Below are 25,934 nucleotides of genomic sequence, written 5' to 3'. Positions count from 1 at the left end.
ACTTGTAGTTCCGAGAGCGGCGAGGACAGCGGGGTTGGATGGGGAGCGGGACTACAAATCCCAGGAGGCCAAGCGGGGGCGGCGCGGGGGGCGATGGGGAATGGAGGCGGTGGGGTGAGGGGAGCGGGGAGGGCAGCGCGGAGGGGACTGCGAGTCCCGGCGTGCACCGCGCGGGGGCGGAACGAGCGGGGCTGAAGTGAGCAGAAGAGCGGATTTTGGGGGAAAAGGGGATTTTGGGGAAAAGGGATTTTGGGAAAAGGGGATTTTTTTAGGAAAAAGGGGTTTTTCGGGAAAAAGGGGTTTTTAGGGAAAAAGGGGATTTTGGGGGAAAAGGGATTTTGGGAAAAGGGGGTTTTGGGGAAAGGGAAATTTTGGGGGAAAGGGGATTTTGAGGAAAAGGATTTTTTGGGAAAAAGGGGTTTTTGAGGGAAAAGGGATTTTGGGGAAAAAGGTGATTTTGGGGAAAGTGTTTTGAGGAAAAAGGGGTTTGGGGGGGGAAAAAGGGATTTTGGGGGAAAAGGGGGTTTTAGAGGAAAAGGAGGTTTTGGGGAAAAGGGGAGTTTGGGGTAAAGGGGGGATTTTGGGAGAAAAAGGGGATTTTGGGGAAAAGGGAGTTTGAGGAAAAGGAGATTTGGGGGGAAAAAGGGGTTTTGGGGAAAACGGGATTTTGGGAAAAAGGGGGTTTGGGGGAAAAGGGGATCTTTGGGAAAAGGGGATTTTTTGGGGAAAAGGGGTTTTTTTGGGAAAAGGGGATTTTGGGGAAAAAGGGTTTTTGGGGGTAAAGGGGATTTTTAGGGGAAGGGGTTTTGGGGAAAAAGGGGATTAAGGAGGAAAAGGGAATGGGGAAGGGGGGAATGGCAAGGGCGATCGTTCGCTTGTAGGAGCGCAGCCCTAAACTGCCCCAGTGCCCCCAGTGCCATCCCAGTGCATCCCAGTGCCATCCCAGTGCATCCCAGTGCATCCCAGTGCACCCCAGTGCCATCCCAGTGCCATCCCAGTGCCATCCCAGTCCCTCCAGTGCCATCCCAGTGCCATCCCAGTGCCATCCCAGTGCATCCCAGTGCATCCCAGTCCCCCCCCAGTGCCATCCCAGTGCCATCCCAGTGCACCTCAATGCCATCCCAGTGCCATCCCAGTGCCATCCCAGTGCACCCCAGTGCCATCCCAGTGCACCCCAGTGCACCCCAGTTCCTCCCCAGTGCCCCAACCCTGTCCCAGTGCCCCTAGTCCCATTCTAAACCCTTCCCAGTGCACTCCAGTTCCTCCCCAGTGCATCCCAGTCCATCAGCCTTTCAGTGCCATCCCAGTGCCATCCCAGTACCCCAATCCCATCCCAGTGCCATCCCAGTCCCATCCCAGTGCATCCCAGTCTCATCCCAGTCCCTCCCCAGTGCCCCAGTCCCATCCCAGTCTCATTCCAGTCCCTCCCCAGTGCCCCAATCTCGTCCCAGTGCCATCCCAGTGCATCCCAGTCCCATTCCAAGCCCTCCCCAATACCCTCAATCCATCCCAGTACCATCCCAGTGCCCCCAGTGCCATCCCAGTGCCATCCCAGTGCCCCCAGTGCCATCCCAGTGCCATCCCAGTGCCATCCCAGTGCATCCCAGTGCATCCCAGTGCACCCCAGTTCCTCCCCAGTGCCCCAATCCTGTCCCAGTGACCCCAGTCCCATCCTAGTCCCATCCCAGTGCATCCCAGTTCCTCCAGTCCCATTCCAAGCCCTTCCTAGTGCACCCCAGTTCCTCCCCAGTGCATTCCAGTTCCATCCCAGTCCCATCTCAGGCCCTTCCCAGTGCCCCCAGTCCCATCCCACTCCCATCCCACTGCACCCCAGTCCCTCCCCATTGCCCCAATCCCATCCCAGTGCATCCCAGTTGCATCCCAATGCCATCCCAGTGCATCCCAGTGCATCCCAATCCCATTCCAAGCCCTCCCCAGTGCCCTCAATCCACCCCAGTGCCATCCCAGTGCATCCCAGTCCTATCCCACTCCCTCCCCAGTGTCACTTTTTCAGTCTTTGGGCTGATTTTGGGGGTCTTTATTCTCATCTGGGGGTCTTTGGGTTCAATTTTTGGCCTTTGGGCTGATTTTGGGGGTCTTTGGGGCTCATTTTTGGGTCTCTTGGGTGAATTTTGGGGGTCTTTGAGCTCATTTGTGGGTCTTTTGGGTCATTTTTTCAGCCTTTGGACTGATTTTGTGCATCTTTCAAGCTCATTTCGGGGTATTTTGGGTCATTTTTTTCAGCCTTTGGACTTATTTTGGGGGTCTTTCAGGTCATTTTTTGGTGAATTTTGGGTCATTTTTTCAGTCTTTGGGCTTATTTTGTGCATCTCCAGGCTCATTTTGGGGTCTTTTGGCTCATTTTTTTCACTCTTTGCACTTACTTTGCGAGTCTTTCAGGTCATTTTTTGCTGATTTTCTCTCATTTTTTTCCCCTTTTTACCTGACTTTCCTCCCCTCCAACCTCATTTCTGGTTCTTTCGGCTCATTTTCCCACGCTTTGCTTTGATTTTTGGGGTGTTTTTCCCGTCATTTTTGTGTCCCCCTACCCGTGACCGTGACCGCTCCCCCCCGCGTGTCGGGTGCCGTTGGGAGCGTTGCCGTGGCAACGGTCGCTCCTTTTCTCACCCCTCCTCGCTCATATCGCGACAGTCGCGACATGGCGGCAGCTCCGGGGTCCCGAGACCTCCCAGCCCGGCCCCGGGAGGAGGAGGGTCCGGAGTTCCTGCGTGGATGAGACGCGGTTCGGGCACCCCCGGTACGGCCGGGGGGTTTGGAGGCACCGGGACACGGGGAGGAGTGGGGGCGTGGGGGGGCGTGGGTGAATGGGGTGGGGGTTGGGAATGGGGTGGGATTCTCTCCTGGGACACGCGGGGGGGGCCGTGCTGGGAGGTCCCGACCTGCCCGGGATCCTTCCCTGTGGAATGGGGTGGGGTGGGAAGGGAATTAAAGTTCATCCCATCCCCCACTCCTGGGGGTCTTTCCAAGCTGGAACCCCCCCAGAATGGGGGGCTCATCCATGGAACCAAAATTTCCCCCTCTGGAATTGGCAGGGTGGGATTCCCCCCCCTCAGGACACGAGAGATCCCGCCCCTCCCAGGATCCATCCCCATGGAATGGGTTAGGATGGAATTAAAGCTCATCCCATCCCCCCTCCCAGGGGGTCTTTCCAAGCTGGAACCCCCCCAGAGTGGGGGGCTCATCCATGGAACTCAAATTTCCCCCTCTGGAATTGGCAGGGTGGGATTCCCCCCCTCAGGAAGAACACAGGGAGGTCCATCCCAGAGATCCCACCCTCCCAGGATCCATCCCTATGGAATGGTTTGGGAAGGGAATTAAAGCTCATCCCATCCCCCCTCCTGGGGGTCTCTCCAGTCTGGATACCCCCCAGAGTAGGGGGGGGCTCATCCATGGAACCCAAATTTCCCCCCTCTGGAATTGGCAGGGTGGGATTCCCCCCCCATCAGGAAGAACAAAGGGGGGTCCATCCCAGAGATCCCACCCCTCCTGGAATCCATCCCTATGGAATGGGGTGGGGTTGGGAAGGGAATTAAAGCTCATCCCGTCCCACTCCTGGGGGTCTCTCCAGGCTGGAACCCCCCAGAGTGGGGGGCTCATCCATGGAACCCAAATTTCCCCCTCTGGAATTGGCAGGGTGGGATTCCCCCCCTCAGGAAGAACACAGGGAGGTCCATCCCAGAGATCCCACCCCTCCCAGGATCCATCCCTTTGGGGTGGGTTGGGAAGGGAATTAAAGCTCATCCCGTCCCCCCTCCTGGGGGTCTCTCCAGTCTGGATACCCCCCAGAGTGGGGGGTTTATCCATGGAGCCCAAATTTCCCCCCTCTGGAATTGGCAGGGTGGGATTCCCCCCAAGGGGGTCCATCCCAGAGATCCCACCCCTCCTGGGATCCATCCCTATGGAATGGGTTGGGAAGGGAATTAAAGCTCATCCCGTCCCCCCTTCTGGGGGTCTTTCCAAGCTGGAAACCCCCCAGAGTGGGGGGCTCATCCATGGAACCCAAATTTCCCCCCTCTGGAATTGGCAGGGTGGGATTTCCCCCCCCTCAGGAAGAACCCAGGGGGGTCCATCCCAGAGATCCCACCCCTCCCAGGATCCATCCATTTGGAATGGGTTAGGAAGGGAATTAAAGCTCATCCCGTCCCCACTCCTGGGGGTCTTTCCAAGCTGGACACCCCCCAGAGTGGGGGGCTCATCCATGGAACCCAAATTTCCCCCTCTGGAATTGGCAGGGTGGGATTCCCCCCCCTCAGGAAGAACACAGGGGGGTCCATCCCAGAGATCCCACCCAGCCCAGGATCCATCCCCATGGAATGGGGTGGGGTGGGAAGGGAATTAAAGCTCATCCCGTCCCACTCCTGGGGGTCTTTCCAAGCTGGAACCCCCCCAGAATGGGGGGCTCATCCATGGAGCCCAAATTTCCCCCTCTGGAATTGGCAGGGTGGGATTCCCCCCCCTCAGGAAGAACACAGGGGGGTCCATCCCAGAGATCCCACCCCTCCCAGGATCCTTCCCCATGGAATGGGGTGGGTTGGGAAGGGAATTAAAGCTCATCCCGTCCCACTCCTGGGGGTCTTTCCAAGCTGGAACCCTCCCAGAGTGGGGGGCTCATCCATGGAACCCAAATTTCCCCCTCTGGAATTGGCAGGGTGGGATTCCCCCCCCTCAGGAAGAACACAGGGGGGTCCATCCCAGAGATCCCACCCCTCCCAGGATCCATCCCTTTGGAATGGGGTGGGGTGGGAAGGGAATTAAAGCTCATCCCGTCCCACTCCTGGGGGTCTTTCCAAGCTGGAACCCCCCCAGAATGGGGGGCTCATCCATGGAACCCAAATTTCCCCCCTCTGGAATTGGCAGGGTGGGATTCCCCCCCTCAGGACACGGGAGGTCCCACCCAGCCCGGGATCCTTCCCTGTGGAATGGGTTGGGAAGGGAATTAAAGCTCATCCTGTCCCACTCCTGGGGGTCTTTCCAAGCTGGACACCCCCAGAGTGGGGGGCTCATCCATGGAGCCCAAATTTCCCCCCTCTGGAATTGGCAGGGTGGGATTTCCCCCCCTCAGGAAGAACACAGGGGGGTCCATCCCAGAGATCCCACCCCTCCCAGGATCCATCCCTATGGAATGGGGTGGGTTAGGATGGAATTAAAGCTCATCCCATCCTACTCCTGGGGGTCTTTCCAAGCTGGAACCTCCCAGAGTAGGGGGGGCTCATCCATGGAACCCAAATTTCCCCCTCTGGAATTGGCAGGGTGGGATTCCCCCCCCTCAGGACATGGGAGATCCCACCCCTCCCAGGATCCATCCCTTTGGAATGGGTTAGGATGGAATTAAAGCTCATCCCGTCCCACTCCTGGGGGTCTCTCCAGGCTGGAACCCCCCCAGAGTGGGGGGTTCATCCATGGAACCCAAATTTCCCCCCTCTGGAATTGGCAGGGTGGGATTCCCCCCCCCTCAGGAAGAACACAGGGGGGTCCATCCCAGAGATCCCACCCCTCCCAGGATCCATCCCCATGGAATGGTTTGGATTAGGAAGGGAATTAAAGCTCATCCCGTCCCACTCCTGGGGGTCTTTCCAAGCTGGACACCCCCCCAGAGTGGGGGGCTCATCCATGGAACCCAAATTTCCCCCTCTGGAATTGGCAGGGTGGGATTCCCCCCAAGGGGGTCCATCCCAGAGAACCCACCCCTCCTGGGATCCATCCCCATGGAATGGGGTGGGGTGGGAAGGGAATTAAAGCTCATCCCGTCCCACTCCTAGGGGTCTCTCCAGGCTGGAACCCCCCAGACCAGGGGGGGCTCATCCATGGAGCCAAAATTTCCCCCCTCTGGAATTGGCTGGGTGGGATTCCCCCCCTCAGGAAGAACACAGGGGGGTCCATCCCAGAGATCCCACCCCTCCCAGTACCCATCCCTTTGGAATGGGGTGGGTTGGGAAGGGAATTAAAGCTCATCCGATCCCACTCCTGGGGGTCTTTCCAGCTGGACACCCCAGAGTGGGGGGCTCATCCATGGAACCCAAATTTCCCCCTCTGGAATTGGCAGGGTGGGATTTCCCCCCTCAGGAAGAACAAAGGGGGGTCCATCCCAGAGATCCCACCCCTCCCAGGATCCATCCCCATGGAATGGGGTGGGGTGGGAAGGGAATTAAAGCTCATCCCATCCCCCTCCTGGGGGTCTTTCCAAGCTGGAACCCTCCCAGAGTGGGGGGCTCATCCATGGAACCCAAATTTCCCCCTCTGGAATTGGCAGGGTGGGATTCCCCCCCCTCAGGACACGGGAGATCCCACCCAGCCCGGGATCCATCCCTTTGGAATGGGGTGGGGTGGGAAGGGAATTAAAGCTCATCCCGTCCCACTCCTGGGGGTCTCTCCAAGCTGGAACCCCCCAGAGTGGGGGGCTCATCCATGGAACCCAAATTTCCCCCCTCTGGAATTGGCAGGGTGGGATTCCCCCCTCAGGAAGAACAAAGGGGGGTCCATCCCAGAGATCCCACCCCTCCCAGGATCCATCCCTTTGGAATGGGGTGGGGTGGGAAGGGAATTAAAGCTCATCCCGTCCCACTCCTGGGGGTCTTTCCAAGCTGGAACCCCCCAGAGTGGGGGACTCATCCCTGAAACCCAATTTTCCCCCTCTGGAATTAGGATTGTCCCGTGGGGATCAATTGGCTTCCCTGGGATTCATCCCGGGAGTCCCCTGGGATCGATCCAGGGAATTCCTGAGGTGACTTCTCACGGATCCTTCAATCCAGCAGCTCCCATTTGGAGCCTTGGGAAGCTGCTCCAGCACCTGCCAGGCTGGGGTTGGGGAAAGCCCATGGATAGGACCCCAAAAATTGGGAATTCTGGCAGGAAAAGCCCCCCAGGGAGCTGCTCGGTGCCAGGCAATCGGCTCCAGGGCTTCCAAGCTGGGCTAGGAAACAGAATTCCCAGGAATAAAACCTGGGTTTAGCCCCTGATCCGGGGCAGATCCTGCTGGGAAGGGCTCTGGGAAGTGGAACCTGCCCTGGCACCAGACTGGGACACCCTGGAGCTCTGCCCAGGCTGAATCCCATGGGATTTTCCAGAGCCCCTGGAGCTCAGGGAGCCACGGGGAGGGGACAGGACCCCCCCTGGAAGCTCCTGGATCCCTCAGGCCTGGGAGACCCCCCTTTTTCAACCCCCAGGTGGGGTTTTGGGGCTCCTCAGACCCCCCTTTTCCCGCAGGGCTCAGGCTCTGGCAGCCCCCTGGTGATCCTGAGGGATGTTTGGAGCAGCCCTGGAGCGCTGCCCCCGCTCAGGAGCAAGCCCAGGACCATCCGGATCATCACCAAGGACGTGGTCAGGGAGCTCATGTGAGTTTGGGGGGGCTTGGAGGGGCTTTGGGGGGGTGTCCTGGGATATCAGAAAGAGGGGAAAATCAGCTTATTTTGCCCCAAAACTTCCTTTCCCTTCCCTTCCCTTCCCAAACCTTCCCTTACCCAAACCTTCCCTTCCCTTCCCTTCCCTTCCCTTCCCTTCCCTTCCCTTCCCTTCCCAAACCTTCCCAAACCTTCCCAAACCTTCCCTTCCCAAACCTTCCATTCCCTTCCCTTCCCAAACCTTCCCTTCCCTTCCCTTCCCTTCCCTTCCCTTCCCAAACCTTCCCAAACCTTCCCAAACCTTCCCAAACCTTCCCTTCCTTCCCTTCCCTTCCCAAACCTTCCCTTCCCAAACCTTCCCAAACCTTCCCAAACCTTCCCAAACCTTCCCTTCCCTTCCCTTCCAAACCTTCCCTTCCCTTCCCTTCCTTCCCTTCCCTTCCTTCCCAAACCTTCCTTCCTTCCCTTCCCTTCCCAAACCTTCCCAAACCTTCCCAAACCTTCCCAAACCTTCACTTCCTTCCCAAACCTTCCCTTCCCAAACCTTCCTTCCAAACCTTCCCAAACCTTCCCTTCCCTTCCCTTCCCAAACCTTCCTTGCCTTCCTTCCTTCCCAAACCTTCCCTTCCTTCCTTCCTTCCTTCCCTTCCCTCCCTTCCTTCCTTCCCTTCCTTCCTTCCTTCCTTCAAACCTTCCCTTCCCTTCCTTCCCAAACCTTCCCTTCCCTTCCTTCCTTCCTTCCTTCCCTTCCCTTCCCTTCCTTCCTTCCAAACCTTCCCTTCCTTCCCTTCCCAAACCTTCCCTTCCCTTCCCTTCCTTCCTTCCTTCCCTTCCTTCCCTTCCCTTCCCTCCCCTCCTCCCTTCCCTTCCCTCCCCACCCTTCCCGGGGTGCTGGCGGTGCCCTGAGCGCTGTCCCGGTGCCTCGCAGCGTTCCCCAGGAGAAGCCCCGGGCTCGCTGATCGTGCCCAGGAAGGATTGGGAGCAGCTGAAGGGAGCGGCCGAGGGGCTGAGCCGGGAGGAGCGCGGGGACAGGGCCAGGGCCCTGCAGGCCAAGCAGGACGCTGCCAAGGTGGGCATCTCCCCTGCCAGCCCTGGGGGTGGGGGCACTCTGGGGCTCCTGCACTCCGGGGTCTCCCCTGCCAGCCCCTGGGGGTGGGGGCACTCTGGGGGCTCCCTGCACTCCGGGGGTCTCCCCTGCCAGCCCCTGGGGAGTGGGGGCACTCTGGGGTCTCCCTGCCAGCCCCAGGAGGGTGGAGGGTGGGGGCACTCCGGGGTCTCCTGCACTCTGGGGTCTCCTGCCAGCCCCCAGGAGGTGGAGGGGTAGGGGGCACTCTGAGGTCTCCCTGCCAGCCCCTGGGGTTGAGGGGTGGGGGCACTCTGGGGGTGGAGGGGTGGGGGCACTCGGGGTCTCCCTGCACTCCGGGGTCTCCCTGCCAGCCCCTGGGGGTGGAGGGCTGGGGGCACTCTGGGGGTGGAGGGCTGGGGGCACTCTGGGGGTCTCCCCTCTGTCCTCTCTCCCTGTGGTTTGGGCTGTGTTGGGGGGGGCTCAGGGGGGGCTCCTGTGGGCCCTGGGGCAGGAAGGGCTGGGCAGGATCCCTGGGATTGCCGGGTCTGGGGGTGGGGAAGGGATCCCACCAGGGCTGGATCTGGGAATCCCACCTGACTGGATCCAGGAATCCCACCCTGACTGGATCCAGGAATCCCACTCTGGCTGGATCCAGGAATCCCACCCTGACTGGATCCAGGAATCCCACCCTGGCTGGATCCTCCAATCCCACCATAGATGGATCCACCAATCCCACCCTGGTTGGATCCACCAATCCCATCCTGGTTGGATCCACCAATCCCACTCTGTTGGATCCCCCAATCCCACCCTGGTTGGATCCCCCAATCCCACCCTGGTTGGATCCCCCAATCCCACCCTGGCTGTACCCAGGAATTCCTATCCTGGTTTTATCCAGGAATTCCTATCCTGGCTTTATCCAGGAACCCCACTCTGGTTGGATCCAGAAATCCCACCCTGAGATCCACCAATCCCACCCTGAGATCCACCAATCCCCCCCTGAGATCCACCAATCCCACCTTGTTGGATCCACCCAGGATTCCCATGGTCCTCGAATGCCCCCATGGATCCTGTCCCGGGAATGCCCCCCATGGATCCTGCCCCAGGATTTCCCATGGATCCTGTCCCAGGAATTCCCATGGATCCTGTCCCAGGAATTCCCATGGATCCTGTCCCAGGAATGCCCCATGGATCCTGTCCCAGGAATTCCATGGATCCTGTCCCGGAATGCCCCATGGATCCTGTCCCAGGAATTCCCATGGATCCTGTCCAGGAATTCCCATGGATCCTGTCCCAGGAATTCCCATGGATCCTGTCCCGGGAATGCCCCCAGTGTGTCCCAGGAATTCCCATGGATCCTGTCCCAGGAATTCCCATGGATCCTGTCCCAGGAATGCCCCCATGGATCCTGCCCCAGGAATTCCCATGGATCCTGCCCCAGGAATTCCCATGGATCCTGTCCCCAGGAATTCCCATGGATCCTGCCCCAGGAATTCCCATGGATCCTGTCCCAGGAATTCCCATGGATCCTGCTCCCAGAATTCCCATGGATCCTGTGCCAGGAATGCCCCCATGGATCCTGTCCCAGGAATTCCCATGGATCCTGTCCCGGGAATGCCCCCCATGGATCCTGTCCCAGGAATGTCCCCCATGGATCCTGCCCCAGGAATTCCCATGGATCCTGTGCCGGGAATGTTCATGGATCCTGTCCCAGGAATTCCCATGGATCCTGTCCCAGGAGTCCATGGATCCGTGCCGGAATGCCCCATGGATCCTGTCCCAGGAATTCCCATGGATCCTGTCCCAGGAATTCCCATGGATCCTGTCCTGGAATTCCCATGGATCCTGCCCCAGGAATTCCCATGGATCCTGTCCCAGGAATTCCCATGGATCCTGTCCCAGGAATTCCCATGGATCCTGTCCCAGGAATTCCCATGGATCCTGCCCCAGGAATGCCCCCCATGGATCCTGCCCCAGGAATGTCCATGGATCCTGTCCCAGGAATTCCCATGGATCCTGTCCCAGGAATTCCCATGGATCCTGTCCTGGGAATGCCCCCCATGGATCCTGTCCCAGGAATTCCCCCCATGGATCCTGTGCCAGGAATGCCCATGGATCCTGCCCCAGGAATTCCCATGGATCCTGCCCCAGGAATTCCCATGGATCCTGCCCCAGGAATTCCCATGGATCCTGCCCCAGGAATTCCCATGGATCCTGTCCCAGGAATTCCCATGGATCCTGCCCCAGGAATTCCCATGGATCCTGTCCCAGGAATTCCCATGGATCCTGTGCCGGGAATGCCCCCCATGGATCCTGTCCCAGGAATGTCCATGGATCCTGTCCCAGGAATTCCCATGGATCCTGCCCGGGAATGCCCCCATGGATCCTGCCCCAGGAATTCCCATGGATCCTGCCCCAGGAATTCCCATGGATGCTGTGCCGGGAATGCCCCCCATGGATCCTGCCCCAGGAATGCCCATGGATCCTGCCCCAGGAATTCCCATGGATCCTGCCCCGGGAATGCCCCGGAGCCCCGGGCAGGGCGGGCTCGGGCAGCGCTCGCTGTGCCCGCAGGAGTTGCTGAGCCAGGCCCGGAGCGCGGAGCGGCGCAAGGCCGAGCTCCAGGACAGGATGGAGCAGCGCCAGGACCTGCAGGAGGAGCGGCAGCAGCGGGAGCAGGAGCTGCTGGAGCGGGCCAGGAGGATGAGGATGGAGCAGGAGGAGGAGATGAGGGAGCTCAACTCGGTAGGGCCGGAGCTGCCACTGCCACCTGGACAAGAGGGAGCTTCCCTTCCCTTCCCTTCCCTTCCCTTCCTTTCCTTCCCTTCCTTCCCTTCCCTTCCCTTCCCTTCCCTTCCCTTCCCTTCCCAAACCTTCCCTTCCCTTCCCTTCCCTTCCCTTCCCTTCCCTTCCCTTCCTTCCCTTCCCCTCCTTCCCTTCCCTTCCTTCCCTTCCCTTCCCTTCCCTTCCCCTTCCCTTCCCTTCCCAAACCTTCCCTTCCCTTCCCTTCCTTCCCAAACCTTCCCAACCCTTCCCAACCCTTCCCAACCCTTCCCTTCCTTCCCCAAACCTTCCCTTCCCTTCCCTTCCCAAACCTTCCCTTCCCAAACCTTCCCTTCCCAAACCTTCCCAACCCTTCCCAACCCTTCCCTTCCCGTCCCACCCCACCTCCTGTCCCCACAGCTCTTCCTGAACGCCAAGTGCCACATGATCCGGGACAGGCAAGTCCTGGAGAAGCGGCTCATCCAGCAGGAGCTGGAGCAGGAGGAGAAACGCCTGGAAAAGCTGATGGAAACGGAGCGGGAGAAGGGGCTGGGGATGCAGGAGGAGCTGGAGCGCCGCAGGAAGGAGATGCTCGTCAGGTGGGCTCGAGGTTCCCCCATGGGAGCATCCAAACCATCCCAGCCATTCCACCCCCAGCATTCCCAGCCCTGGGAGCGGGATGGGGCCGGAGGGGACGCTCCCTGATCCCCAATTCCCAGGACCAGGCAGGAGATCGTGAAGCAGATGGAGGAGAGGGAGGCTGAGAGGGTGCTGAGGGCAGAGCAGAAGTACCAGGAGGTCCTGGCACGGCTGGAGCGCCTGGAGGAGATGAGGAGGGAGGACCGGCAGGTCAGGATGGGAAAAGGGGGCTGGAAAAAAAAGGGGCTGGAAAAAGGGGCTGGAAAAAGGGGCTGGAAAAAGGGGCTGGAAAAAAAAGGGGGGCTGGAAAAAGGGACTGGAAAAAGGGGGCTGGAAAAAAAAGGGGCTGGAAAAAGGGGCTGGAAAAAGGGGTTGGAAAAAACAGGGGCTGGAAAAAAAAGGGGCTGGAAAAAGGGGCTGGAAAAAGGGCTGGAAAAAGGGGCTGAAGGAGCCCCTTGGAGCGGGATGGGGGTGAAGGCGGCAGATCCCAGATGGGGGATCTCGGAGGGACCCTCAGGAGGTGCCCCAAAGCCTCCCTGAGCTGGACCAGGACGAGCAGGACGAGCAGGAGGAGGAGGAGGGAACATTCCCTGACCCTGGGTGGGATTCCCAGGCCTGGGAGCGGAAGCAGGAGCGGAAAAGGCGAATTTTCTCGGAGATGAAGGAGGCGGACCGGGAGAACCAGCGGGTGCGGGACGGGCAGCGCCAGCGGGAGCGGCTGGAGGAGCAGAAGGTGCTGCAGTACCAGAGGCAGAAGATGGTGAGAGGGGTCTGGGGGTGGCTCTGGGGGGGCAGGGGGTGCCAGGCAGGGGTTGCCAAGGGGCTCTGTCCCCCCCCACCAGGAGCGCGAGGCGGCCGCGGAGGCGGAGCAGGAGCGGATCCGCTGGGAGAAGGAGAAGGAGCTGGCCCGGCTCAGGGCCACCCAGCAGAGGGACCAGGACTGGCAGGCACAGAGGGTGAGTGGCCCTGTCCCTCAACCCTGTGCCCACCCTTGTCCCCAGCCCTGTGCCCAACCCTGTCCCCAGTCCTGTGCCCCAACCCTGTGCCCAGCCTTGTCCTCAGCCCTGTCCCCAACCCTGTCCCCAGTCCTGTGCCCCAACCCTGTGCCCAGCCTTGTCCCCCAACCCTGTGCCCAACCCTGTCCCCAGCCCTGTCCCCCAACCCTGTGCTCAACCCTGTCCCCAGCCCTGTCCCCCAACCCTGTGCCCAGCCCTGTGCCCAGCCCTGTGCTCCAACCTTGTCCTCAAGCCCTGTCCCCATCCCAGCCCTTGGAGGCTCCAGAAGGGCCCCAAAGCCATGGTTGGGTGGGAAATCCCCCCCTGTCCCCTCCACTGTCCCCAGCCCTGTCCCCATCCCAGCCCTTGGAGGCTCCAGAAGGGCCCCAAAGCCATGGTCTAGGTGTGGAACTCCTCCTGTCCCCTCCGCTGTCCTCTCCACTGTCCCCAGCCCTGTCCCCAGCCCTGTCCCCAGCCCTTGGAGCCAAGGATGTCCAGAAGGGCCCCAAAAACGTGGCTGTGGACTCCCTGTCCCCACCCTTGTCCCCACCCTGTCACCACCCCAGCCCCCTGAGCATCTGAAGGGCCCCAAAGCCACGGTTGAGTGAAACCCCTGTCCCCACCCTGTCCCCACCCCAGCCCTTGGAGGTGCCAGAAGGGTCCCAAAACCGTGTCAGGTGTGGAACCCCCCCTGTCCCCTCCACTGTCCCCTCCACTGTCCCCAGCCCTGTCCCCACCCCAGCCCTTGGAGCCATGGGATGTCCAGAAGGGCCCCAAAGCCGTGACTGGGTGTGGAAACCACCCTGTCCCCACCACTGTGCCCACCCCTGTCACAGCCCCTGTCACCACCCCTGTCCCACCCTGTCCCCAACCCAGCCCTTGGAGGCTCCAGAAGGGCCCCAAAGCTGTGGCTGGGTGGGAAACCCCCTCTGTCCCCTCCACTGTCCCCATCCCTGTCCCCACCCCAGCCCTTGGAGCCAAGGGATGTCCAGAAGGGCCCCAAAGCCGTGTCCAGGTGTGGAACCCCCCTGTCCCTTCCACTGTCCCCAGCCCTGTCCCGAGCCCTTGGAGCCAAGGGATGTCCAGAAGGACCCCAAACCCCCTGTCCCCTCCCTGTCCCTCATCCCTGTCACCCACCCCTGTCCCCTCCTGTCCCCTCCTGTCCCTCCTCTGTCCCTGCACTGTCCCCTCCCTGTCCCCTCCCCTGTCCCCTCCACTGTCCCCTCCCCTGTCCCCTGCACTGTCCCCTGCACTGTCCCCATCCCTGTCCCCCCCAATGTCCCCTCCCCTGTCCCCTCCCCTGTCCCCATCCCTGTCCCCCTGGCCGGGCAGGACGCCCTGAGGACCAAGAGGAGCCAGGAGGCCGCGGAGCGGGAGTGGCGGCGGAAGGAGCTGGAGAAGGCTCGGAAAGAGGCCGAGCTGGTGCAGCAGCTGCAGCGGGAGCGCCGCGAGCAGGTGGCCCTCAAGAGGCACACCCTGGCCATGCAGGTGGAGCAGGAGCGCCAGGAGTTCCTCAAGGTGCTCCGGTGAGTCCTGGGGGGCTGGGGTGGGGGACTCCCAGTGAGAACTGGGGGCTCTGGAGGGAGTAGACACCCTAGAACCCCATAGACAACCCTAGAACCTCACAGACACCTCAGGGACCTCAGAGACCCCTCTAGAACTCTGTAGACACCCCTAGAACCTTGTAGACTCTCCTAGAACCTCAGAGACACCTCAAGGACCTCAGGGACCTCTCCAGAACTCTGTAGACACCCCTAGAACCTTGTGGACTCTCCTAGAACCTCATAGACTCTCCTAGAACCCCATAGACACCTCAGGGACCTCAGAGACCCCTCTAGAACTCTGTAGACTCCTCTAGAACCTTGTAGACTCTCCTAGAACCTCAGAGACACCTCAGGGACCTCAGAGACCCCTCTAGAACCTTGTAGACACTCCTGGAACCTTCCAGATAACTGTAGAACCCCGTTGGACCTCACAGACCCCTCTAGAATCCCATAGGCACCCCTGGGACCTCAGAAACAGCTCTAGAATCTCATAGACACTCCTGGAACCTTCTACACCCCTCTAAAACCCCAGAGACCACCCCTAGAACCCCACAGACACCCCCTGGGACTTGTTGGCAGCTCTAGAACCCCACAGACTCCCCCTGGACCTTGTTGCTAGCTCTAGAACTGTGGAGACCACCCCTAGAACCCCACAGCCCCTTCTAGGACCCCACAGACCCCCCCAGACCTTGTTGAGCCCTCTAGAACCCCGAAGCCCACCTAGAACCCCACGGCTGCCTCCAGAACCCCACAGACCCCCCCTGGACCTTGTTGAACCCTCTAGAACCCCAAAGCCCACCTAGAACCCCACAGCTTCCCCCTGGAACCCCACTAGACCCCCCCTGGGACCTTGTTGACCCTCCTAGAACCCCCCTGCCTGCTCTGAACCCTGTTGACCCCTCTAGAACCCCACAGACCCCTCTGGACCTTGTTGACCCCTCTAGAACCCCACAGACCCCCCCTGAACCCTGTTGACACCTCTAGAACCCCCCAACCCCCTCTGGACCCTGTTGACACCTCTAGAACCCCACAGACTCCCCTGGGACCTTGTTGACACCTCTAGAACCCCCCAGACCCCTCTGGACCCTGTTGACCCCCCTAGAACCCCAGCCCCCCTGGACCGTTGTTGTCCCCCTAGAACCCCAAAGCCCCCTAGAACCCCCACCTCCCCCCCGGGCCGTTGTTGTCCCCCTAGAACCCCACAGACACCCCTGGACCCTGTTGACCCCCTAGAACCCCCATCCCCTCGGGACATTGTTGCCCCCTAGAACCCCAAAACCCCTAGAACCCCGCAGCCCCCTCTGGGACCTTGTTGAACCCTCTAGAACCCCAGCCCCCTAGAACCCCACAGGCACCCCTGGACCTTGTTGCCCCCTAGAACCCCACAGACCCTCTAGGACCTCACAGCCCCCGGGCCGTTGTTGACACCCCTAGAACCCCCAGCCCCCTCTGGACCCTGTTGAGCCCTCTAGAACCTCGAAGCCTACCTAGAACCCCAGCTTCCCTCTGGAACCCCCAGCCCCACTGGACCCTGTTGACACCTCTAGAACCCCACAGCCCCTTCTGGACCTTGTTGAGCCCTCTAGAACCCCAAATCCCACCTAGAACCCCAGACATTTCCCCTAGAACCCCAAAGCCTCCCTGGGACCTTGTTGAGCCCCCTAGAACCCCGCAGCCCCCTGTGGACCCTTTTGACCCCCTAGAACCCCACAGACCCCCTGGACCCTGTAGACACCTCTAGAACCCCCATCCACCCCTAGAACCCCCATCCCCCCAGAACCCCAAACCCCCCTAGCCCCCCCCGCTGTGTGCGCAGGGTGCAGCAGGAGCAGCAGGAGCGGGAGCGGCTGGAGCGGGAGCGGCGGGCGGGGCTGGCGCGCGCCCACGCCGAGGAGCTGCGGCAGCAGATGCGGGAGCGGCGGCGGCGGCGGGAGCGGGAGCGGGCGGCCTCCCTCGAGGAGAGCCGGCAACACCAGCACCAGGCCCGGCAGCGCCGCCGCAGCCTCGCCCGCCTGGGGCAGGTCAAGCTGCACGAGCTGCGGTGAGAGGGGACGGGGGGGATTCACGCGGGACAGGCGTCCCAAAACAACCCAAATCCATCCCAAAACATCCCCCAAATCCATCCCAAAACACCCCCCAAATCTATCCCAAAACACCCCAAATCCAACCCACACACACCCCCTAAATATCCCTCATACACACACCCCACAGACATCCCAAATATCCCACACACAGCCCAAATCAACCACACACACACCCCAAATCCAACCCACACACACCCCAAATATCCCACACATACCCCAAATCCACCCCACACACACCCCAAATATCCCACAGACACCCCAGATATCCCACACACACCCCAGATATCCCACAGACACCCCAAATATCCCACAGACACCCCCCAAATAACCCACACACATCCCAAATATCCCCAACACACACACCCCAAATATCCCCCCCTGTCCCAGCCAGAGGGGCCTTCACACGGGGACAGGCATCCCAAAACACCCCAAATATTCCCCAGACACAGCACAAATCCACATCACACACCCCCCAAATCCATCCCCACACACCCCAAATCCACCACACACACACCCCAAATCCATCCACACACACACCCCAGATATCCCACAGACATCCCAAATCCATCCCACACACACCCCAGATATCCCACACACCCTCCAGATATCCCACAGACACACCCCCCAAATATCCCTCATACACCCCCCCAAATATCCCCCCCACACACACCCCAAATATCTACACACACCCTAGATATCCCACACACCCCCCAGATATCCCCCAGACACCCCAAATCCACCCCCCACACACCCCAAATCCACCCCACACACCCCAGATATCCCACAGACACACCCCAAATATCCCCCAGAAACCCCCCTCAAATATCCCCCATACACACCCCAAATATCCCCCTCTGTCCTGGCCAGCAGGGCCTTCCTGCAGGGACAGACATTCCAAAACACCCCAAATCCACCCCCCACACACCCCAAATATCCCCCCACACCCCCAAATATGTCCAACACACACTCCCCAAATATCCTCCAACACACCCCAAATATCCACACATACACCCCAAATATTCCCAACACACCCCCCAAATATCCCCCAACACCTCCCCCAAATCCCCAACACCCCCAAATCCCCCCACCCCATCCCATCCCGAGGGAACCCCAGGGACCCTCCCGTTGCCGTCCCCGCAGGGCCAGCGGGCTGCCCGACAGGTACTGCGCCCAGGTGGAGAGGAGGGCGGGGAGCCGCCTGCAGACTGACCCTGACTAGGGCTGCACCAGCAAGGACGGCTCCTGTAGGGCTGCACCGGCAAGGACCAGATCCTGTAGGGCTGGACCGGCAAGGACCAGATCCTGTAGGGCTGGACCAGCAAGGACCACCTCGTGTAGGATCATCCCAGCAAGATCCAGCTCCTGTAGGGCCAGACCAGCAAGAATTGGCTCCCACAGGACCATCCCAGCCAGACCCAGCTCCTGTAGGGCTGGCCCAGCCAGATCCAGATCCTTTAAACCCATCCCAGCCAGACCCAGCTCCTGTAGGACCAGCCCAGCCAGATCCAGCTCCTGTAGGACCATCCCAGCAAGATCCAGCTCCTGCAGGACCATCCCAGCAAGATCCAGCTCCTGCAGGACCATCCCAGCAAGATCCAGATCCTGTAGGACCAGCCCAGCAAGATCCAGCTCCTGTAAATCCATCCCAGCAAGATCCAGCTCCTGTAGGACCATCCCAGCAAGGACCAGATCCTGTAGGACCATCCCAGCAAGATCCAGCTCCTGTAGGGCTGGACCAGCAAGGACCAGATCCTGTAGGACCATCCCAGCAAGATCCAGCTCCTGTAGGACCATCCCAGCAGGAATTGGCTCCTGTAGGACCAGCCCAGCCAGATCCATCCCCCCTAGGCCCGGCCCAACAGGACTCCCCTGTGGCTGTCCCAGCTCTGGGGTCGCAGCTCCATCGACTCGGTTACCCAGGAGGTGTCTCTGGAGCCGATGGTTTCCTCCATCCTCCCCCTTGCTCTTTCCCATCCCATTTTCCAGCCTTCCCTCGTTGTTTTCCATCCTTCCTTTGTTGTTTCCCATCCTTTCCTTTGCTGCTTTTCCATCCTTTCCTCCTTGTTTTCCATCCTCCCCTCATTGTTTTCCATCCTTCCCTCCTTGTTTTCCATCCTCCCCTCATTGTTTTCCATCCTTCCCTCCTTGTTTTCCATCCTTCCCTTTGTTGTTTTCCATCCTTCCCTCCTTGTTTTCCATCCTCCCCTCATTGTTTTCCATCCTTCCTTTGTTGTTTTCCATCCTTCCCTCCTCATTTTCCATCTTTCCCTCTTTGTTTCCCATCCTTCCTTCATTGTTTTCCATCCTTTCCTTCGTTGTTTTCCATCTTTCCTTTGTTGTTTTCCATCCTTCCTTTGTTGTTTTCCATCCTTTCCTTCTTGTTTCCCATCCTTCCTTTGTTGTTTTCCATCCTTCCCTCCTTGTTTTCCATCCTTCCTTTGTTGTTTTCCATCCTTCCCTCCTTGTTTTCCATCCTTCCTTCGTTGTTTTCCATCCTTCCCTCCTCATTTTCCATCTTTCCCTCTTTGTTTTCCATCCTTCCCTCCTTGTTTTCCATCCTTTCCTTCGTTGTTTTCCATCTTTCCTTTGTTGTTTTCCATCCTTTCCTTCTTCTTTTCCATCTTTCCTCCTTGTTTTCCACCCTTTCCTTCTTGTTTTCCATCCTTCCCTCCTTGTTTTCCACCCTTTCCTTCTTGTTTCCCATCCTTCCTTTGTTGTTTTCCATCCTTCCTTTGTTGTTTTCCATCCTTCCCTCTTTGTTTTCCATCCTTCCCTTCTTGTTTTCCATCCTCCCTTTGTTGTTTTCCATCTTTCCTTCTTGTTTTCCATCCTTCCCTTCTTGTTTTCCATCCTCCCTTTGTTGTTTTCCATCCTTTCCTTCTTGTTTTCCACCCTTTCCTTCTTGTTTTCCATCCTTCCCTTTGTTGTTTTCCACCCTTTCCCTCCTTGTTTTCCATCCTTCCTTCATTGTTTTCCATCCTTTCCTTCTTGTTTTCCATCCTTTCCTTCTTGTTTTCCATCCTTCCTTCTTGTTTTCCACCCTTCCTTCTTGTTTTCCACCCTTTCCTTCTTGTTTTCCATCCTTTCCTTCTTGTTTCCCACCCTTCCCTCCTCATTTTCCATCTTTCCCTCCTCATTTTCCACCCTTCCCTCCTCATTTTCCATCTTTCCCTCCTCATTTTCCATCTTTCCCTCGGTGTTTTCCATCCCAGTTTCCATCCTTCCCTCGGTGTTTCCAGTCCTCTCCTTGGTATTTTCAAAAGCAAAAAAGAAAACCAGTTCCACCAGTTCCACCAGTTGCACCAGTTCCACCAGAGAATTAGACCTCTAAAAACCATTTAAACCAGTTCCATTGGAGAATTAAACCAGTTAAACCGGTTCCACTGGAGGATTAAGCCAGTTCAACCATTTAAACCAGTTCCATTGGAGAATTAAACCAGTTCCACTGGAGAATTAAACCAGTTCAACCAGTTACTGTGGAGGATTAAGCCAGTTAAACCATTTAAACCAGTTCCATTGGAGAATTAAACCAGTTCCACTGGAGAATTAAACCAGTTAAAGCAACTAAACTGGTTAAGTGGAGAATAAAACCAGTTAAACCAGTTCCACTGGAGAATTAAACCAGTTCAACCAGTCTAACCAGCTCTGTGCTCCGGGCTCCACCCCCAGGTCCTGGTGGGAATTGTCCCCCTCTCCCAGTGGTCCCATCATCTCCCCACTGGTCCCACCAGTGATCCCAGCACCTCCCAGTGGTCCCAGCACCTCCCAGTGCTGGTGGGACGGTTTCCCACTGGTCCCACCATCTCCCAGTGATCCCAGCACCTCCCCACTGGTCCCACCATCTCCCAGTGATCCCAGCACCTCCCAGTGATCCCAGTATCTCCCAGTGATCCCAGCACCTCCCACTGGTCCCAGCACCTCCCAGTGCTGGTGGAACAGTTTCCCACTGGTCCCACCATCTCCCACTGGTCCCACCATCTCCCAGTGATCCCAGTATCTCCCAGTGATCCCAGCACCTCCTCACTGGTCCCACCATCTCCCAGTGATCCCACCATCTCCCAGTGATCCCAGCACCTCCCACTGGTCCCAGCACCTCCCAGTGATCCCAGTATCTCCCAGTGATCCCAGTATCTCCCAGTGATCCCAGCACCTCCCCACTGGTCCCACCATCTCCCACTGGTCCCACCATCTCCCACTGATCCCAGCACCTCCCAGTGATCCCAGTATCTCCCAGTGATCCCAGTATCTTCCAGAGGTCCCAGCACCTCCCAGTGATCCCAGCACCTCCCCACTGGTCCCACCATCTCCCAGTGATCCCAGTATCTCCCAGTGATCCCAGCACCTCCCCACTGGTCCGACCCTCATGGACACCCCAGAACCCCATAGACACCTCTGGGACGTCATGGGTACCCCTGGGACCTCATGGACACCCCCGGGACCCTACAGACCCCCCTGGGACCCCACAGACCCCCCTGGGACCCCATGGACACCCCTGGGACCTCACAGACACCCCTGGGACCTCAGGGACACCTCTAGAACCTCATGGGCACCCCTGGGACCTCAGAGACACCTCTAGAACCTCATGGGCACCCCTGGGACCCCATGGACACCACTGGGACCCCATGGACCCCCCTGGGACCCCACAGACCCTCCTGGGACCCCACAGACACCTCTGGGACCCCACAGACCCCCCTGGGACCCCATGGGCACCCCTGGGACCCCACAGACATCACTGGGACCCCACAGACACCCCTGGGACCCACAGACACCTCTAGAACCTCATGGACACCCCTGGAACCCACAGACCCCCCTGGGACCCCACAGACCCCCTGGGGCCCCGCAGACCCCCCTGGGACCCCACAGACACCCCTGGGACCCCACAGACACCCCTGGGACCTCATGGACACTCCTGGGATCCCATAGACACCCCTGGGACCTCATGGACACCTCTAGAACCTCATGGACACCCCTGGGACCCCACAGACCCCCCTGGGACCCCACAGACACCCCGGGATCTGGCGGAGGAGCCGGAGGGAAGGGCGGCAAACACCGTCGGCTGCGGGAACGGCTCTTGTTGGAAAAGCGGGAGAGGATCCAGAACCGGCAAATCCAGGGGGGAAAGCACAGAAAGATCCTGCTGGGATGGTCCTACAGGAGCCAATTCCTGCTGGGATGGTCCTACAGGAGCCAATTCCTGCTGGGATGGTCCTACAGGAGCCAATTCCTGCTGGGATGGTCCTACAGGAGCTGGATCTTGCTGGGATGGTCCTACAGGAGCCAATTCCTGCTGGGCTGGGTTTATAGGAGCTGGTTCTTGCTGGGATGGTCCTACAGGAGACAATTCCTGCTGGGATGGGTTTATAGGAGCTGGTTCTTGCTGGGATGGTCCTACAGGAACTGGATCTGGCTGGGATGGATTTACAGGATCTGGTTCTTGCTGGGCTGGTCCTACAGGAGCTGGATCTTCTTGGACCAGCCCTACAGGAGCTGGATCTTCCTTGGCTGGTCCTACAGGAGCTGGATCTGGTTGGGCTGGTCCTACAGGAGCTGGGTCTGGCTGGGCTGGTCCTACAGGAGCTGGGTCTGGCAGGGCTGGGTTTAAAGGATCTGGTTCTTGCTGGGATGGTCCTACAGGAGCTGGGTCTGGCTGGGCTGGTCCTACAGGAGCTGGATCTTGCTGGGCTGGTCCTACAGGAGCTGGGTCTGGCTGGGCTGGTCCTGCAGGAGCTGCATCTGGCAGGGCTGGGTTTAAAGGATCTGGATCTTGTTGGACCAGCCCTACAGGAGCTGGATCTTGCAGGGCTGGGTTTAAAGGATCTGGATCTTGCTGGGCTGGTCCTACAGGAGCTGGATCTTGCAGGGCTGGTCCTACAGGAGCTGGGTCTGGCTGGGCTGGTCCTACAGGAGCTGGATCTTGCTGGGATGGATTTATAGGATCTGGATCTTGTTGGACCAGCCCTACAGGATCTGGATCTGGCTGGGCTGGTCCTCCAGGAGCTGGATCTGGCAGGACCAGGCCTATGGGGACGCTGTCCCGGCCCGGCTGCCGACCTTCCTCTCCACCTGGGCGCAGTACCTGTCGGGCAGCCCGGTGGCCCTGTGGGAACGGCAAGGGGAGGGTCCCTGGGGTTCCCTCGGGATGGGATGGGGTGGGGGATTTGGGGGTGTTGGGGGATATTTGGGGTGTGTGTGGGATATCTGGGGTGTGTGTGGGATACCTGGGGTGTGTGTGTGGGATATTTGGGGTGTGTGTGTGGGGGATATTTGGGGGGTGTATGAGGGATATTTGGGGGGGGTGTCTGTGGGATATCTCGGGTGTGTCTGTGGGATATCTGGGGTGTGTGGGGAGGATTTGGGGGGTGTGTCTGGGGAATATTTGGGGTGTTTTGGGATGTCTGTCCCACGTGAAGTCCCGCTGTCAGGATGAGGGTGGGATTTGAGGTGTGTGGGGGTGTGTGGTGGATATTTGGGGTGTGTGTGGAATATTTGGGGTGTGTGTGGGATATTTGGGGTGTGTGTGGAGGGATATTTGGGGGAGGTGATGCTGTGTGGGGAATATTTGGGGTGTTTTGGGATATCTGGGGTGTGTCTATGGGATATCTGGGGTATGTGTGGGATATCTGTGGTGTGTGTGGTGTGGATTTGGGATGTCTGTGGGATATCTGGGGTGTGTGTGTGGTGGATTTGGGGTGTGTGTGGGATATCTGGGGTATGTGTGGGATATCTGGGGTGTGTCTGGGGAATATCTGGTGTGTGTGTGGGATATCTGGGGTGTGTGTGGGATATCTGGGGTGTGTGGGATGTCTTGGGATGTCTGGGGTGTGTGGGAGGATTTGTGCTGTGTCTGGGGGATATTTGGGGGGTGTGTCAGTGGGATATCTGGGGTGTGTGTGGGATATCTGGGGTGTGTGTGGGATATCTGGGGTGTGTCTATGGGATATCTGGGGTGTGTGGGGGATATCTGGGGGATGTCAGTGGGATATTTGGGGTGTGTGTGGGATGGATTTGGGATGTCTGTGGGATATCTGGGGTGTGTGTGGGTTTGATTTGGGGGGTGTGTGTGGTGGATTTGGGGTGTTTTGGGATGTCTGTCCCCGCGTGAAGTCCCCGCTGTCCAGGATGAGGGGTGGGATTTGAGGTGTGTGGGGGTGTGTGTGGTGGATTTGGGGTGTGTGTGGTGTGGATTTGGGGTGTTTTGGGATATCTGGGGTGTGTCTATGGGATATTTGGGGGGTGTGTGTTGAGGATATTTGGGGTGTGTGTGGGATATTTGGGGTATGTGTGGGATATTTGGGGTGTCTGTGGGATATCTGGGGTGTGTGTGTGGGGAATATTTGGGGGGTGTGTGGTGGATTTGGGGTGTTTTGGGATGGATTTGGGGTGTTTTGGGATGGATTTGGGGGGTGTTTTGGGATGGATTTGGGGTGTTTTGGGACGCCTGTCCCCGCGTGAATCCCCCCCCCGTCCCCTCTCACCGCAGCTCGTGCAGCTTGACCTGCCCCAGGCGGGCGAGGCTGCGGCGGCGCTGCCGGGCCTGGTGCTGGTGTTGCCGGCTCTCCTCGAGGGAGGCCGCCCGCTCCCGCTCCCGCCGCCGCCGCCGCTCCCGCATCTGCTGCCGCAGCTCCTCGGCGTGGGCGCGCCAGCCCCGCCCGCCGCTCCCGCTCCAGCCGCTCCCGCTCCTGCTGCTCCTGCTGCACCTGCGGACCACAGCGGGGGCTAGGGTGAGGGTTCTGGGGGGATGGGGGTTCTAGGGGGATGGGGGTTCTGGGGGATGGGGGTTCTGGGGGCTGGGTTTCTAGGGGGCAACGAGGTCCCAGGGGGCTGTGGGGTTCTAGAGGTGTCAAGCAGGGTCCAGAGGGCTGTGGGGTTCTAGGGGGTCAACAGGGTCCACAGGGGGCAGGGGGTTCTGGAGGTGTCAACAAGGTCCACAGGGGGGGCTGGGGGGTTCTGGAGGTGTCAACAAGGTCCACACGGGGGGCTGGGGGGTTCTAGACGTGTCAACAGGGTCCAGAGGGGGCTGGGGGGTTCTAGAAGTGTCAACAGGGTTCAGAGGGGGCTGGGGGGTTCTAGAGGGGTAAACAAGGTCCAGAGGGGGGGTCTGTGGGGTTCTAGAGGTGTCAACAGGGTCCAGAGGGGGTTGGGGGGTTCTAGAGGTGTCAACAGGGTCCAGGGGGGGTCTGTGGGGTTCTAGAGGTGTCAACAAGGTCCCAAGGGCATCTACGGGGTTCTAGGGGTGGTCTCTGTGGGGTTCTAGAGGTGTCAACAGGGTCCAGGGGGGGTCTGTGGGATTCTAGGGGGTCTCTGAGGTCCCAGGGGTGTCCATGAGGCTCTAGAGGTGTGTACAGGGTTCTAGGGGTGTCTATAGAGTTCTAGGGGTGTCTACAGAGTTCTAGAGGGGTCTCTGAGGTCCAGGAGTGTCTATGGGGTTCCAGTGGTGTTTATAGGGTTCTAGGGGTGTCTATGGGGTTCCAGTGGTGTTTGTAGGGTTCTAGGGGTGTCTATGGGGTTCCAGTGGTGTCTGTGGGGTTCTAGGGGTGTATATAGGGTTCTAGGGGTGTCTATAGGCTTCTAGGGGTGTTTGTAGGGTTCTAGGGGTGTCTAGGGGTGAATACAGGGTTCTAGTGGTGTTTGTAGGGTTCTAGGGGTGTCTATGGGGTTCTAGTGGTGTTTGTAGGGTTCTAGGGGTGTCTATAGGGTTCTAGGGGTGAATATAGGGTTCTAGGGGTGTCTATGGGGTTCTAGGAGTAAATATAGGGTTCTAGGGGTAAATACAGGGTTCTAAGAGTTCTAGGGGTGTCTATGGGGTCCCAGTGGTGTTTGTAGGGTTCTAGGGGTGAATATAGGGTTCTAGTGGTGTTTGTAGGGTTCTAGGGGTGTCTATAGGGTTCTAGGGGTGTCTATAGGGTTCTAGGGGTGTCTATAGTGTTCTAGTGGTGTCTACAGAGTTCTAGAGGGGTCTCTGAGGTCCCAGGAGTGTCTATGGGGTTCCAATGGTGTTTGTAGGGTTCTAGGGGTGTCTGTGGGGTTCTAGGGGTGTCTGTGGGGTTCTAGGGGTGTCTATGGGGTTCCAGTGGTGTTTGTAGGGTTAGGGGTGTCTGTGGGGTTCTAGGGGTGAATATAGGGTTCCAGTGGTGTTTGTAGGGTTCTAGGGGTGTCTATAGGGTTCTAGGGGTGAATATAGGGTTCCAGTGGTGTTTGTAGGGTTCTAAGGGTGTCTGTAGGGTTCTAGGGGTGAATATGGGGTTCTAGGGGTGTCTATGGGGTTCTAGGTATGAATATAGGGTTCTAGGGGTAAATACAGGGTTCTAAGAGTTCTAGGGGTGTCTATAGGGTTCTAGGGGTGTTTGTAGGTTCTAAGGGTGAATACAGGGTTCTAGGGGTCTCTATGGGGTTCTAGGGGTGTCTACCCCCCCCCCAGAGCCCCCAGCTGTCACTGGGAGCCCCCCCGGCCCCCCCGGACTCACCGGAGCACCCTCTGAATTCCTGGC

General features: G+C 59.0%; 1 protein-coding gene across 1 annotated transcript; it reads left to right on the top strand.

Moving 5' to 3' along the window:
- Nucleotides 1–93: 93 nt before the first annotated feature.
- Nucleotides 94–18,477, top strand: LOC126647981 (cilia- and flagella-associated protein 45-like). Its single transcript, XM_050330599.1, is given in 12 exon segments — nt 94–114; nt 7,225–7,352; nt 8,287–8,306; nt 8,309–8,427; nt 10,996–11,166; nt 11,605–11,783; nt 11,904–12,033; nt 12,437–12,583; nt 12,666–12,779; nt 14,151–14,344; nt 16,179–16,403; nt 17,587–18,477. Coding segments are annotated over 12 exon segments (1,527 nt in total). The 3' UTR covers nt 17,666–18,477.
- The last annotated feature ends 7,457 nt before the right edge of the window (nt 18,478–25,934 follow it).

Source organism: Myiozetetes cayanensis, unplaced genomic scaffold (assembly GCF_022539395.1).
Source record: "Myiozetetes cayanensis isolate MyiCay16 unplaced genomic scaffold, myiCay2020 scf411, whole genome shotgun sequence".
Taxonomy (NCBI): Eukaryota; Metazoa; Chordata; class Aves; order Passeriformes; family Tyrannidae; genus Myiozetetes; species Myiozetetes cayanensis.
The sequence above is the reverse complement of the archived record's forward strand: the minus strand, read 5'-3'. Positions and strand labels throughout refer to the sequence as shown.